The sequence below is a fragment of the Carassius auratus genome, chromosome 7 (assembly GCF_003368295.1).
Source record: "Carassius auratus strain Wakin chromosome 7, ASM336829v1, whole genome shotgun sequence".
In the NCBI taxonomy this organism is placed as follows: domain Eukaryota; kingdom Metazoa; phylum Chordata; class Actinopteri; order Cypriniformes; family Cyprinidae; genus Carassius; species Carassius auratus.
Genome location: NC_039249.1, coordinates 1,423,983 through 1,440,927, shown reverse-complemented (window position 1 = coordinate 1,440,927; position 16,945 = coordinate 1,423,983). Strand labels below are relative to the sequence as shown.

The 16,945-nt window shown below is 35.1% G+C and overlaps 1 protein-coding gene across 2 annotated transcripts in view; it reads right to left on the bottom strand.

Moving 5' to 3' along the window:
• Positions 1-16,945, bottom strand: part of LOC113105418 (basement membrane-specific heparan sulfate proteoglycan core protein-like) — a 130,342-nt gene that overhangs the window by 12,524 nt on the left and 100,873 nt on the right. The window contains exons 4-5 of one of the 2 annotated variants that reach the window (XM_026266471.1): positions 9,457-9,756; positions 1,870-2,223 (exon numbers count right to left, since the gene is read on the bottom strand). In XM_026266471.1, the coding sequence (XP_026122256.1) occupies positions 1,870-2,223; positions 9,457-9,756 (654 nt within the window). The remainder of the gene's footprint in view (positions 1-1,869; positions 2,224-9,456; positions 9,757-16,945) is intronic. The other variant, XM_026266470.1, reaches the window with a different exon arrangement.

Genomic DNA, 16,945 nt, shown 5'->3' with positions numbered 1-16,945 from the left:
AGATTGACTCAAAAGAATCATCTGTTCATGAATCGGATCATGACTTGCATTACCGAGTCAAAGATGATCTATTCTTGAACATTTCGAATAAATAAAGACTTCAAGTTCATCTGTAAAGCACATAAAGCTATTGTTTGACTTCATAAACTTTTATTTCATGCATTATTCATATGGATCTGTGCCATTATTTGCAGGGGGCTTACGGGGGTCATGACCCCCTCAAAAATCAGATCCAGCTAATATAACCCCCCCAATATCATCAAATCATTCAGATAAAAATAAATATGAGATATTCCAAATTAATACTTTTGTTCGTTTTCTTTATTAATTTCATTTGCCAGCAAGGAAGATAGTATCATATTTTAAATAATCTGTAATGTGCCCACCGCACAGACTACTTGGTATTACCCAATGGCTTTCTCTACCAAGTTTGTTCACTATTTTGCGCAGTCGCTGCGATGAATGGTTGGAAAAAGCTGACGGAAAGATGAAAAGGACACTGAAAGGCTGCCAGACAACGATTTTTCATTGTTGGTCGACACCAGCCAAAAAAAAAAAAAAAAAAAAAAATCCTAACCAAACGGAGGTACCCCTATTGCTAAGTTAGCTGTTAAGTTAGCTCAGTGTTTAAATGTAAGTTTTTGAGCGTATACCTTTATGGTTCCCATGGAGACTCGTCTTCATTGCTTGACACACCGCAGCCACAATAGCACTGAATGACTCATGATCTGCTTTTATATCTTTTTTTATTCAAAATTTCACAAATGTGTTATCTATAGCAGGATATATATGATATTCTGATGGTCAAATATGTGCAAGTGGATGTGTTTTGTTGTTCAAACACCTTTATAATGATCGTATTAGTTGAGCTGTATGCGCAACGTACTTTAGGTATCTATCTCATTAAATACCTAACAAAATACATACATTATTAGGAATTTACCACCTTCAGCTCAATTTGAGATTATTATTATTTGAATTTTTTTTTTTTTTTTTTACTACATTTGAGTCTTATTTCATGCTAAGTGATAATATAATTGCACTTTCAATTTCTATATTTGAAAGTTTTTAATGCTATTATTTGATGTTACGTTTTTAATCAATAAAAGTGTCACAATGTATTTCTAATACAGGAACGGCAAATTAGCATGTTACCTTTTACACAAGAAAATTATTCAATAAATAAATAAATTAATAAATATGCCGCGAGTTTAACCCCCCCAATGGTAGACCCAAAGTTTCGCCCATGATCTGTGATGATGAGCTTGTATCCTCACTATGAGTTGCTAAATGAACAGCTGCTGCACACAGTTTTTTTTGTTTCAACAGTTGCAGTAATGGTTGAAATCCCAAAACTGTGACTTAAATATTAATAAATTACATCAAAATAAAAGTAATAACTGTAATAGTAAAAATTTTAGTAATCTAAAATACTTTTCAGATGTAACTGTAATCTGATTACCCCCTATTTAAAATGTAATTATAACGAAATACAGTTACAATTTTTTTTGTATATTAAATACATTACATGTTTTTTTGTTACTCCCCAGCCCTGCTTCCATCAACCACAAGAGTGTTACTTCTGTTAACTTTGCTGTTTACAGGTGCTTCTCAATAAATTAGAAAGTCGAGGAAAAGTTCATTTATTTCAGTAATTCAACTCAAATTGTGAAACTCATGTATTAAATAAATTAAATGCACACAGACAGAAGTAGTTTAAGTCTTTGGCTCTTTTAATTGTGATGATTTTGGCTCACATTCAACAAAAACCCACCAATTCACTGTATGTATTTTTCTATGTGTTTATAAACTGTTTTGCCTAAAAATTTGTTGTAAACACCATTTAGAAGACAATGATATTAATCTTACCTGTCACAGTGAGAGAAACAGCAGATCTTGATTGTGATGAGTTTGGTCTCTGATCTCTCCGTCCTCTACACCAGTACTGACCCTGATCAGATGTAATTACTCCTCTGATAGTGAGAGTGTCTCTGTTTACAGTGTAACGATCAGACGTCTGTAACATTACACTGTCTGGGTCTTTATACCACTCATATCTCCACTTAGATGTCTGGTAATATGTCCAGTCATATCTCCAGTCATATGTCAGTCCATTTCTCTGTCTCCAGTTACTGTGAGACTCAATCACACAGGTCAGATTGACTGTCTCTCCAGTGAATACAGGACTGTCTGGAGTCACAGTCAGTGAAGATCTGGGGGAATCTGGGAAGAGAGAAGACAGAGCTCTTTCAGTCAGAAACATGATCTGATCGTCTGAGATCCTGTGTTTGTGTGACACTGATGATGGAAATGACCTCTCTGTGTGTTTTTTTATTATTATTTTTATTTGTTTGCTTCTGTTAACTAAATGTTTTCATGCAAGTTCTTCTGAGAACTTTATATATAGTAGGTTAATAATTGTTAACCTGTTTTTTATGTGAATATGTAATGTTTGGTTAGTAAATAAAATAAATAAATAAATGTAAACTTTCAGTGTAACTGTCATAAAGATAAAGTCACATTGAGAAACAGTCCACTTTCTTCCAGCTGTATTATTCTCTGTATTTCTCTGTATATATGTGATCTGTGTTGGTAAAATGAGTTTGAATACACACAGATTAATTATGAGCTACAGACAAAACAAGTGAAATGTAAATTTTGGTTGAATGAGATTTTCACAAAAATGAGTTCATTAAACTCTCGTCTAGTGATCCCAATGCTCCACATAGCGGTCAAACATCTAAAAATGTCTTTATTTGTGTGCTTTCTAAAGTTTTCAGTATTTTTCTGCTCATTACTTCTCCTCAGCACAAGTGTGATATTGTTGTAAAGCGCTTCAATCCAGCTGTGAATATTCAGAGCAGATCCTCGATGTCTTGAGTCTGAACCAATCAAACATCATTTTCAGACCCATGCTGATGTAAACAAACCAGCTTGTTGCTAAGCAGCAAATGTTCAGAACTCACTGCACGGTGCTTTGTGTCTTAGCTTTTAATTCATAAGAGATCAATTCATGCAGGATAATATTGTCTGACTGCTGTGACAGAAGAATGATGTGGACTACAATACTTCAGACACTTTGAGCTGTTTCTCACAAAACTATTGTATAAAGGTAGAAGAGCTGGAATATAACACATGGGTCACTTGTTTCTTGAAACAATCAGTGTTTTAGGTCCTTTTTGAACATTGAAAGCTACGGTCACCATTAATAAGCAGTGTTGGGGGTAACACATTACAAGTAAAGCTTGTTACGTAATCAGATTACTTTTTTCAATTAACTAGTAAAGTAACGCATTACTTTTTAAGTTACTCCCCCCCCCCCCCCCATGTATTGACTGAAAGCTCTTCTGTCTCCATGTTGAGAGATAAAAGGAGTAAGATGTTACTTTAGTTCTAGAATAAATGTGAAAATGCATTCATTCATCACGATCACTCACCTCACAAAAAAAAAAAAAAAAAAAAAAATTCAGATTTTGTTTTCCTCAAAATTAATAAAAACTGTTAAAAGCAAATCAGAATATGACGACTCAAATCTGCAATAATTAAATGTTAAATACAAATATCCTTTATCTGTTTAATTCAGTTTCATTAACTAATTTGCTGCTGACCTTTAATGGTCCAATTCAACCATACTAACAAACAAAATTACACAAGACAAACCAATATTTCATCTTTTTTATTGCTGACTATTGTTGAACTCTTCTTCTGTTCTATTGTACAGATGTGAATTTACATTTTCTTCATTATGCAGACATTATGTTATTATTAAGCCATCTGATGTTCACTCATCTGAACACATAAGCCTAACATACTGTATATGGCTCTCAAATCACTGCTTATTAAAATTCAGTGATGACATATTTTGTATACCTCAAGCTGAATTAAGGTCATTTGTTTTATAATTGTATTACTGACTGTTTTTTTTTTTTTTTGTAAATTAAATTTTTGTAAAGGTAACTGATCTATATATATATATTTATATATATATATATATATATATATATATATATATATATATATATATATATATATATATATTAGGGGTGTAACGATACGCGTATTCGTATTGAACCGTTCGGTACGACGCTTTCGGTTCGGTACGCGGTACGCATTACGTATACCGAACGGTTCGTTGGAGTAATTAATTATATTTGAAAAAAAAAAAAAAAAAAAAAAGAGAGAGAAATATAATGATATGCGTTCAACAAGGTAGCCCAATAACCCAAACGACGTAACAGGCAACGCCCCTGACACTCCCGAAGAAGAAAAAAACACCAACTTATATGTTTATGTTTGGCTACTCAGTCAGGCGCTCGCTCACTCAGTACGCGCTGAAGGCTCGTTGCAAAATAGCCAATGCGTTTAACAGACTAGAAATGAGAAGATCCTCCAATAACCAACAGGTCTGGTGTTTGGGTGCACTTTGGATTCCCTTTAAGCTATAATGGTGATGGCAAGAGAGTGGTGGATAAAAAAACAACGGTATGTTGCATCTGCAACATGACAGGGTACACCAGCGGGAATACAAGAAAAAAAAAAAAAACACCAGCGGGAATATCTGGGATATATGTGTCAGTATCTGGGAAAAGACGAAAAAAATGAGAAACATGCATGCAACAAACTATCCCTGCAGCATTTAGACACCGGTATTATAGCTTACAGGGAATCCAAAGTGCACCCAAACACCAGACCTGTTGGTTATTTTAGGATCTTATATTTCTGGTCTGTTAAATGCATTAGACATTTTGCAACGAGCCTTCAGCGCGTGCTGAGTGAGCGAGCGCCTTAGGGGCCGTTCACATATAGCGCCTAAAAACGCGTGGAAAACGCTAAGCGCGTCTTTCTCCTCCTCTCCAAAGCGCTCGGGCAGAAGCGCTCATGAGGCGTCTGTCTTTGCTAAGCAACCATGACGTGCTCTCTCCATGAGACGCGGAAATTTCAGCGAAGGATAAATGGATTTGCAGCTCTAAAAATCGCTTGCAGTAGCTCTGCTACTAAATTTATTTCAAAATTGCAATCCATATACAACTATGATCAGCTGTTCCTACATCTTGGCTGAGCTCTCAACGTTGTTACGGGAAAGGATGAAGCTGATTGGTTAGTTCTTGTCACATGACCCGCGGTGCGCTTGCGGCATTCTGAAAAGTTGAGATGTTTTTACATTTTGCTGTATCTAAAACGTACCGAACCGAACCGAACCGAACCGTGACATCAGTGTATCGTATCGAACCGAACCGTGAATTTTGTGAACCGTTACACCCCTAATATATATATATATATATATATATATATATATATATATATATATGTGCAAAAAAATCTGTTCATTATAGAGAGTAAATGTGTCTTTTTATAGAAGACTTGGATTAAAAAAATTTCAAAGCTTTAAATGGTAAATTGTCTGCATTTATATAGCACTTTCAACAGACCCCATGGCCATCCAAAGCACTTTACAAGTTGCCTCACATTCACACATTCACACACACACATTCACTGCAGTGTCAGCCATTCAAGGCTCCATCCAGCTCGTCAGGAGCAGCTGGGGTTAGGTGTCTTGCTCAAGGACACCTCGTCAGGTGGAGCCAGGGATTGAACCAGCAACCTTCTGGTTTGTAGACAACCTACATGAACCACTGAGCCACTGCCGCCCTAATAATACTGAATGACTTGAAAAAAAATGGATGGATAAAAGAAATTAATATATCAACATGGCAGTATACAGTATGTGGTAGTTTTGCCAATGGTATTGAAAATTATTGTACATCATAAAATCAAAAACAACCCTACATTTTATTAGTGCACAGTAGTCTTGTGGTGAACAGCTGACCCATGCAAGTCAATACACTGAGAAAAAAATCATCTTCTGTCGATCTTGCTCTGATGAAGTCAGTTTGAGCGCTTCTGGAGAATCCTGTTAAGTATGACGTAAGAACGGCTGTTTCTGGGTCCAAGCCTCTACTTGAATTTTAGTCAGTGTGTAGTTGTGTATGTTTGGGCATAAAAAAGATCTACAAAGTTATAAATCTCAAAGTCCACTCCAAAGGGAGGTATTTTATTTTTTTAATCCCTTTTCAAGAACTACATAGTGACTCAAACACCTAGTAGGAGTAGTATTTGACTTTGTACTTTTACTTGTAACTGAGTATTATTTCAGCGATGTATATAAATGAAAATATGAAACGATGAAACGATTAAATATATCTGACTTGATTAAGATAACAGATTTAAAACAGAAGTGTGTTGTGGTGCTCCATAAACAAGTTCACAGAAAGGAAAGGATGACAACACACATTCTGTTTGTTTGCTTTATTTTACAACATTTTACAAATCTTTTTTTTTCAGTGCACAAATGAAGGTAAACAATTATATCTTACTCCAAAAAGGAGGTCTTATTTTTTATTTTTTGCCTTAGCTGTTCAATTGTGCTGCACCTCACACATTCTAGCTTTTCAAACTTATATTGCAGTCTAAAGAGAATGAGATTTTCTGTCTATATGCGAAAGCGTGTAAAGTACAAGACTAGTAGTTTACATTATAAATAACAGTTTAACTTTCAAATACATTGCAAGTATGGAAACATTTGGATTTGTGCCGAATGAGACGTGAGCAATAACCTTCAAATCCAGCCAAACCAAAGCTAACTCCGTCCTCGCCTGCATGCGCACACACTGTCACGATCTAATGCACTGAAAATGAGGTAACACTTTAGAATACTGTTTCTTACTTACTACATAACTGATAAGGAATTATTGCAGAACTAACAGGTGATTATTCATTAACACTTAACTCAGTACTGTTAACTACTAAGGAAGATGTGTTAATTAATCAGTATGTAATATAATTTTATGATTATATTAAGTAACAGTTAGCTAATCAATAACTAATGTATTCTGTCATACCTCCTGAAGAACGACTATTAATTATCTACTAGTTAGGGTTCAAGAAAAATAACTATGAAATAACTACTACTGAACAGTTAGTTATAAGCAAATAATCACTATAATAATCAGGCTGTGTCCCACAAATCAAGTACTTGAGTAAAAGTACAGATACCCCAATAAAATATTACTCCAGTAAAATTATAAGTAGGCTTGTTTATTTTCCAAATTACTTGAGTAAAAGGACAAGTATGAAGTACTACTACGGTAGCAACTTTGTTACAGCCCAATTATTAGCCTATAATGGAAATGAAATATGGATTTTGTTTCGCTTGTAAATGTTTAATTTTTGATCATGAAATGTTTGTTAAATTAGTTATAATGTTGGCAGTGTACATGTTAAAATGGAATAAAATATGCTGCATTAACAAATGTTCTCATCTGAAATAGACAGATTTTAGTCAAACTGATGTAGTTTATTATTATTTACTAAAAGGTTCACTTTAGAATTCTGTTTCAGGTTCTAAGTAAGTCCTGCAAAATTATCTGATAATTCTTTATTTATTACTAATGGGTTCCCTATGTTTTCACTTTAGAATACTGTTTCAGGTTCTAAGTAATTATTGAGGAATTATCTAATAATTCTTTATTAATTACTAATGGGTTCACAATATTTTTACTTTAGAATAGGCCTAATGTTTCAGGTTCAAAATAAGTCCTGCATAATTATTTTATAAGTCTTTATTAATTACAAATTGGATACCTGTATTTTCACTTTTCCTCAGGCTTTGCCTTACATACAGAAATTTTATTAATGATAATGTGGTATATGCTGAGGAGACACACATACAGTCTGTATATAAAATATAAAAAATAAGGTAATTATCGCAAGGCACTGGAGTCATGGTGGGGTTCCTACTGGAAGCTGATTTCTTACAAAACACACTCACAAAACAATTCACTACATAGGCAAAACCTCTATAAAATGTATTGCTTTTATTAATATTGCACTTTCATTGTACTACTACTACTGCTAATAACTTTTATATGAAAGGGTCACAATTCAATGTAATTGTGTAAAACTGTTCATTAGTAGTTACTTCATAGTTATTTTTCTTGAACCCTAACTAGTAGATAATGAATAGCAGTTCTTCAGGAGGTATGACAGAATACATAAGTTATTGATTAGCTAACTGTCACTTAGCATAATCATAAAATTATATTACATACTGATTAATTAACACATCTTTATTAGTAGTTAACAGTAGTGAGTTAAGTGTTAATGAATAATCACCTGTTAGTTCTTCAATAATTCCTTATTAGTTATGTAGTAAGTAAGAAACAGTATTCTAAAGTGTTACATAATTGTGTGTTAAAATACAACAACGAGCGCCAGGAAACTATTTAAAGAAGCACTTCATCGTTCAGTAAAGTGATCTTAAATGTATGGTGCACGCTCTTCATTTAATCAAATGATAAAAATCACATCTATTCATTTTATAATCCTGCTATTAGCATTTTTTTTTGTATGTTTTGCACATCATTTCATACCAGTGACTGCACCGCTGCAATAGACACATTTTGCAGCATTAAGGTTAAAGATTAATTGATCATAGAAATGATTTAACATTTACATTTACATATTGTTAAAAAAGCTCAGCAGAGACTTTTATTTTTGAGACAACTTAGTGTCCAAGGCTGGAATGCTCCACTTTTACAGGGCTGTGATAGAGAGCATTTTCACTTTCTCCATCACTGTATGGTGGGGTAGCTGCTCGGCAGAGGATAAGTCTGCATTGAACAGGGTAGTTAGCACTGCGTCAAGAATAATTGGGTTGGACCTCCCTAGGATTTGTGACATTTATAACATCCGTCTACTCAAAACTGGTCTGAAAATACTCAAGGATTCATTACACCCGTTTTTCTAATAGTACTTACCCGCAGGCTGTGAGGGCTCTCAACTAACAACAACAATCTCTATCTACTTTCCTTTTACAGACACAGCTATGCCCTCCTTCTTCTTAGGGTTACTAAATGCACTAGCACTTTTAGCTTATCTTCTAATTATTAGCAGTAATTTAAGTATTTGGCTTTTTTTTTTTTTTGTTTAGATTTCATGTTTTTATTGTATCATATGTTATGTTGTACTGTCTTGTGTGAGCCAATTCACCAAAATGAATTCCAGGCGATGTGGGTCGTTCTGGCAAAATAAAGACTTGAACTTGAACTACATCCCTAGTTCAGGTCTGTGCTCACACACATCAGACACACACCACACACACAAGTCTTTAACTGTTGTGTTCTTATAGTGTCATGAGTGTTGTGTTTTTAAGATGATGCTTCATACTTCAGATTTAAAATACATTTTGAGATTCCTGTAACCAGTTCATCGTTGCGTCTGTTATGAACACAAGAACAGCTTCTGTGTGAACATCTCTTTAATAAGTTAAAAGAGAAATAATCAAACCCTCAAATGAAGTGGAACAATAATATTTATGATTGGTGTTAATGTAACATCTGAGAATGAAAATCTTTTGATTGGATGTGTGATCATACATGTAGTGCAGAAGACACTCACCTTTCACTGAGAGATAAACAGCAGAGCTCGGTCCTCTACACCAGTACTGACCCTGATCAGATGTAATTACTCCTCTGATAGTGAGAGTGTCTCTGTTTACAGTGTAACGATCAGACGTCTGTAACATTACACTGTCTGTGTCTTTATACCACTCATATCTCCAGTTATATGTTTGGTCAATTCTCCATCTCCATTCCCGGTTACTGTAACTGTAAGTTTCAATCACACACTTCAGATTGACTGTCTCTCCAGTGAATACAGTTTTGTCTGGAGTCACAGTCAGTGAAGATCTGGATGAATCTGTGAAGAAAGACAGAAAACACAGTGACTCAAACATCTCTTTCCCTGAAACTGTGTAAATGTTTCACAGAACTGAACATTTGATCCATGCACACATCCAGTGAAACGACAGACTTCTCTTTAGTGACAGATGCTGGATTTCTCAGTTTATTACATTCAGTTCATTTTAACCAGGAGCTGCAGCTCTGAGGAGTTTAGATTCATCCTTAATTAAACAAGTCATTCATGAAACCAGTCACTTTTCCACTTTGGATAATAATAATTAAAAAGAAATTGAGTAAATTTAATCCACTTCTTTTTTAATATCCATGAAATTAAGACACTCTTAAAATTACAAGACATTGTCTGTAATTTATTATTTTATTAATATTTTTCTACCTCATGTTTTGGTATTTTTGTCAACCCTGTTACCGACACAAGCCTTATTAGATACTATAGTTTAATTAGAGCTATGTGATAGTTTTAACTCATATACTGTAAAACATCATAGCCCCAATAAGTTATATGAACTTACTTTTCCTCTTTAAATTAAATTGTCATTTTACGTTTTGGATACTGAACTTAAGTTTATAAGTTATTGAAAATTTAAACTTAAAGTAATGTGTTGTCTTGACTTCTGAGTTTCGTCTGGCTAGTAAAAGTTCATTTAACTCGTGTCTGTGAGTTATATATGTTGGGGGAGGGGCGATACACGGAGAGCGCGAAATACAGAGAGAAGCCATCGCCATTTTGAGTTAATGCAGCTGCCTGGAGACCTTACACGAATTTGTGTCAAGAAACACAAAGAATACGAGGAAGGTGAGTTTTTTTTTTTTTTTTTTTTTTTTTGTAACGATAAATGAATAATGTTGCGATTTTTTGCCCAATTTGACTGTGCTTCACAAATGTAATACGACACCACGAGTTTTTCCCTCATTAATTCACTGTTTTCCAGAGCCTCAAACGCTAAAATATTTATATCACTTTGGATCACGGTGCTTATATTTTAGTTGGTCTCGACCTGAAGTCTGCAGGTATTATTATTTATTGCATTGACCGTGCTCCGCGAGTGTAAGACCGTGGTCAGTTGAACCGCCGTCTGTGAACTCCCGGTCAAGCCTGTTGCCGCCCGCATTTTGCTGCACGTCTGTTTGTGGAATTAAGGTGTCACGATACATTAAGCTTACAAAAAGCGTCTTTCTCTGCTTTATGGGCACGCCACGCATTTGTACTGTAATTAAAAAATAGACATGTTCAAATCCAGGCAGCGGCTGCTTGACCGGGTGTAACGTTAACGTTACACAGATAAAGACACACTTGACCAACAGGGTTTTCCCTCGCTAATTTGACAGTTTCCTAGAGCCTCAAATGCTAAAATAGCTTCATATTTCACTTCGATTTTCAATGCTTATATTTTAATTACTTTTAAACGTTTCTGACAGCTGTTTGTCTACTAATTTTTGTATAGCACAATTTCATATGCTTATTTTGTATTGCTTCTACTGATATGCTACTGCTTTTTCACTCCGTTACAGCGCTTCTTCTTCAAAGTTATTGTCAGCTCAAGATATAAGGTTGTCACCCTGCAGAGTTTTCAAGAAACTGATTTTAAGGACATTCATGTTACAATGAGGTACAGTTAACACATCCTTACTGATATTAAAATCTTTTGCTGTTTAACTTGTATATTTGTTGCAGGCATAATGCAGTCACACAACATATTTAATGCGGACCATGCAATTATTTTTGTACAATTTCATATGCTTAGTCTATATTGCTTCTACTGATATGCTTCTGCTTTTCCACACCGTTACAGCTGTTGATTCCTCTTCAAAGTTATTGTCACCTCAAGATACCTACACCCTACAAAGTTTTCAAGAAGCTGTGTGAAGGATGTTCATTTTACAATAAGGTAATTGTGAACTTGCTTATTTTTAAAACATTCTTTATTCTTGATTTTATTCCTTGTGTCATGACCTTTATATATGACCTCTTTAATCATTTATGTTATAAGATGGCATGTGATTTACATATGTGATTATTTTTTATTTGTACATGCTGCCCACTACTAGTCTCTTTGGCTCCATTTTTCCTCCTGTCTTGTGTCTGTTTCAGAGGAGCACAGAGTTCACCATCGATCGTCTGCAGTCATTTTTGGATGGACCAGATGCCTTGGTGTCTTTTAGAGCTGTACGAAGCATCTGTATCATCAAGCAGGAGCTTGAGCCTTAGCAGTTATACAGTGCCTTGATAAGGAGGTATGAATAAAAATGAAATCAATTTGATCAGTTTGCACTTATATAAGTGTTCTAATATATATATATATATTGGAGTCGCTCAGTATTGTTTATAATTGTATGTAGGACACAAATTGGAACAGAAGAAAAGCTGCCTTGGCCTTCTACGCTTCTGAGACAATCCAGATGTGTGATGTAAGAAAATATATTTTAATCTTGTTAATGTACTGATGATATTGAATTCATTGTAGAGCAGTATGTGTAGGGAAAAAGTAAATCAGCTTAACTATTAGAATATATTTATTATTATTATTTTATCCCAGAATCAGTAATAATTTATGCTAAAATGCTTTTTTGACTGTCAGTTAATCTATGTACTATACTATATATAGTGCCTAAACATGTCATCAATAATATCATGTACAAATATAACAAAATATTAAAGGTTTTTTTTTTTGTTTTTTTTTCTGGAATGCTGAATGTTGGTCAAGTGTTTACTATAAGGAAAAACCTTTGAGCATTTATTGAAAATAGACCAATTTCACATGTGTGTTCTTATTGCTTTTAGTGAGAGTTTACTACATGAGTATTGTTCAACACAGTCAATGACCATGTATTTTGCTAATCATTCAAAGGTCAAAAAGCTACATGTACTTGTTTATATAGAGAACACTTACAATCTTTAAAGTGATTGATGAGCCGTTATTTTGTATCATTACACATGGCCTGCCACTCCTCATTTTTAAGTAATTCATGACTTTTTCTTTCCCCCTCATTTACATTGTCTATACCCCTTTTATACCACTGATCTACCTTTCTTCTAGTTCTGTATATTATTAGAGAATCTTTGATGTTTTGATGAAATGGATGTTTAAGCACTTGTGTTCTTAAATAGCTTTTTAAAACCTGTTTTCCTACAAGAATTGCATTTTCAAACCAATGTTAAAGCTTGTACATTACTTGAATTTATTTCAATACATTTTTTAGATTTTTGAGCAGACCACAAGTCTATTTATTATGAGCTGATTTGAGTGTTCTAGAACTGATAATGTAACATAGTAAGTTGTTTTAACTGAGAGCATCAAGTTGAAACAACTAATGACCATTAGTTTAATAAATTTTAAAACTTAACTTCTTGAGTTGAAACAAAAAGTATCTGTAAGTTGAGTTAACTCACATTTTTAAGTCAGCAAGTGAACTTTCGTTTATAAGTTTAACCAACGTGAAATGTTTTACAGTGTATGAGCAACATAGGATTTTATTTTATTCTGATTTATATAATTGAATATCAAGGAGAGATTACGGGAAAAGCACACAATGACATGCATTTCATAAAATGGCCACAGGGTGGCAGTCACCACGAGCAGTGTCACACTGGGACATTTAGCGATGTGCAGAGCAAGATGAGCTCATACGCTGTGAATGGAGAATGAGCGACTGATTTCTCTGTAATATTTCTAATATTCTCTCAATATTAAGTCTATGACAAAATAATCTTGAGACTCAGACCTTTCCAATGATATCTTTTTTGTCAAGATTATGAAAAGTTTTGATTCTAAAAGACCGTAATATATTCGTAATATGACCCCTCCCACTGGGGGGGGGGGGGGTTGTAGCACGCTAAAAGATTTTAAAGTACGATTTCCATGGTAACGCAGTGTCAGATTTCAAAATGGTTTTCATAGGATGAATTTGGAGTATTTAAGCTTTCAAATGATATATAATTTATGGTGATTACTAAAACATGTGATAGGGAAAAAGGAAGCGGAGTAGTTTTTTGTGACAAAGGTCAGAAGTCCTGTTATGATGTATATGTTTTGAGGTGCACTCTTTTTATAAATTAATCTTTTACTGTTCCTTCATAATTTTTAACAACAAAAAGGGGTCAAATATCTACTAAGGAGTCTTAGACCTTTCCAACGATATATAGTTTGTCATGATTAGATTAGGATATAATTGTAATATTTGATTTGATTTGATTTGATTTGCCTTTATTGTCTCCTGACGGAGAAATTTGTTTTGGACATTCGGGATAACAGATACACACAACATACATATAACACAACATACTTCCCCTACACATAATTTACCACCAACCCACACCCCTTATTTGTTCTTATTCAATATTTTAATAGAAAGTGGTACAAATGAAAATTTAAACCTACAGTTTGGTAACCTGTACCTTCTACCTGAGGGCATCATCTCATACTCACTGTAAAGGACATGATTCGGATCATTAGTAATTTTTAAACTTTGTTTCCTCACCGCCTCCTCAAAAAGCTCATTAAGAGTGGTCGGTGGCACTCGTCCAATTATTTTTCCCGCCCTTTTAATCAATGTTTGGAGCTGTGATTTTAATTTAACTGACAGGTTACCAAACCAAGCTACCATACCATATCGGACAATAGACTCAATTGCTGCCTTATAAAATAGTAACATAATATCCTTGTCAACACCATGAACTCTTAGTTTCCTCAAGAAATGTAGACGCTGACATATTCTTGAGGAAACATACTCCACTTGATTCGACCACTGTAACTGTTTGTCTAATTGAATCCCTAAATATTTATATGTTGTTACTTGTTCAATCAGTACTCCTTCAATTATAATAGGGCTTTGATCGCCTATAGACCTAGGGTCAAAAATCATTTCTTTGGTCTTATTAACATTAAGGAGCAAGTTATGCTTATTGCACCACTTAACCATCTCCTCTATCTCCTGTATGTAAACACCAATGTCTGATTTGTTGTAGAGTAAACTAAGTATGGCCGTATCATCTGAAAATTTAATAATTAAATTATTCCTACCGATAGTTCTGCATTCATTTGTATATAATATAAAAAGTAAGGGCGAACTTACACAGCCTTGAGGGGCACCTGTACTTAGACTAATCATATCAGAAAGAGTGGAGTTAACTCTCACCTGCTGCTTCCTTTCTGTCAAGAAAGAGCCATACCATTTAACAATAAAGGGGTTCACTTCCATCTGCTGTAATCTATTTAACATTATCTGTGGGAGAATACAATTAAATGCAGAACTAAAATCCATAAATAATAAACGAACATAACCTGATGGATTTTCCAAGTGCTTTAAGATGGAATGTACAGTTGTAATTAAAGCATCATCAGTACCCCTGCCATTATTATAGGCAAATTGGTACGGGTCCAAAAGATGCTGTACCTCACTCCTTAACTTACAAACCATTATACGCTCTAATGACTTCATCACTATAGATGTCAACGCTACTGGTCTATAATCATCATTTTGCTGTGGGCATGATTTTTTGGGCAACGGAATAACAATTGATGTTTTCCATATAGTTGGAATATTACATGTATCCACAGAAAATTGAAATAAGGGGCACCAAGCCGGAGTTAGTTCATCCGAGAATGTTTTCAAAATAAAAGATGAAATTCCATCAGGTCCACTAGCCTTTTTACTATTCAGCTTTTTAAAAAACGCAGTGACATCTTTCGGGTTAATTATTATTCTATCCTTTGTTGGGTCACATGGTATTGACATAGATAGCTCTTTGCAGCAGGTCACATTTGTTTCACAATTCAAGTCAAAACGTTTATAAAATATGTTAAGATCATTAGCCTTCTTCAAGTCATTCTCCATATTTAATTCCCTCATACTAGATTTCATATTAGTCATATCTTTCAGTGTGTCCCACAATTTTTTTGGGTTATTCGTTGAAAGGGCTTCCCTAACTCGTTTACTGTGTTCCTCTCTTGCCCTCTTCAATTCCCTCCTCAGGACTTTTTGTATTGATCTCAGTTCCATCAAATCATTATTCCGAAATGCTTGCTTTTTCCTCTTGATCAGATGTTTAATTTCAGGTGTTATGTAGTCTTTGTTATTAGGATATATAATAATCGTCTTTTTCGGCACAACAGTATCAACACAAAAATGGATGTACCCCGTTATTGTTTCAGCAATAGTGTCAATATCGTTGTCCCGATAAAAGACATCCCAATCTGTGGCCAGAAAGCATCCACTCAGCTTCTCCTTACTCTCATCCTGGAACACACTGACAATTTTTGTAACGGGTTTGCTTTTTTTAATGGCACACTTAAAAGTGGGGATCAAGTGGATAATGTTATGATCCGAGTTCGAGAGGGGGGGTTTAATTCTGGCAGCATATGCATCTTTAATGTTGCCATAGCATATATCTAGCGTCCTATTCTTACGAGTGCTGTTTTTAACATATTGTTGGAATCCAGGAAGAGACAGCTCCAATCTACAATGGTTGAAGTCTCCTAGAACAAATATAGGGGAATCTGGCTTATCCCTTAGCTGCTGATGAGCACAGTCCGCCACACATGAAGCTGCTTTAAATGCATTCCCATTGGGCGGGATATATACCGAGCATAAAAAGATGTTCCCATAGTCTCTAGGTAAATAAAAAGGTCTCAAACTAATACAAATAAGTTCAAGATCAGGAGTGCACACCCTGTATTTTATCGTATAATTGTTGCACCAAGATTCATTGATATAAACACAGATGCCGCCCCCCCTCACCTTCCCTGAGTCGTTGTTTCTGTCCATACGCACACATGAGAAGCCTCGTACCTGCACCAATGAATCTGGACAATCCTCTTGTAGCCAGGTCTCTGTGTAAATCATTAAGCACGATTCGCGATATTCGTTACAGGCCTTTGTATTAAGCCTCAACTCCTCCATCTTATTCCTTAAGGAGCGAACATTGCCAAAGAGTATAGACGGTAGCGGCGGCCTTGTGGCCCTCCGGCGAAGGCGCAGTTTAATGCCACCCCTTCTCCCTCGCTTCCGCGGCCGGTTACCTCCACGCTGTCGTATCAGCTCCTCCGGAACATGATCTAACAAGCCCGGTTCTGGTGTTACTTTACTCCTCAAGGACAACAGCCAGTCCCTGCCATACTCCAGCAACGTCCGCTCATTTCCTTCGGCGGGTATGGTGACATCATTTCGTAAGCGGGTACAATAGGTGG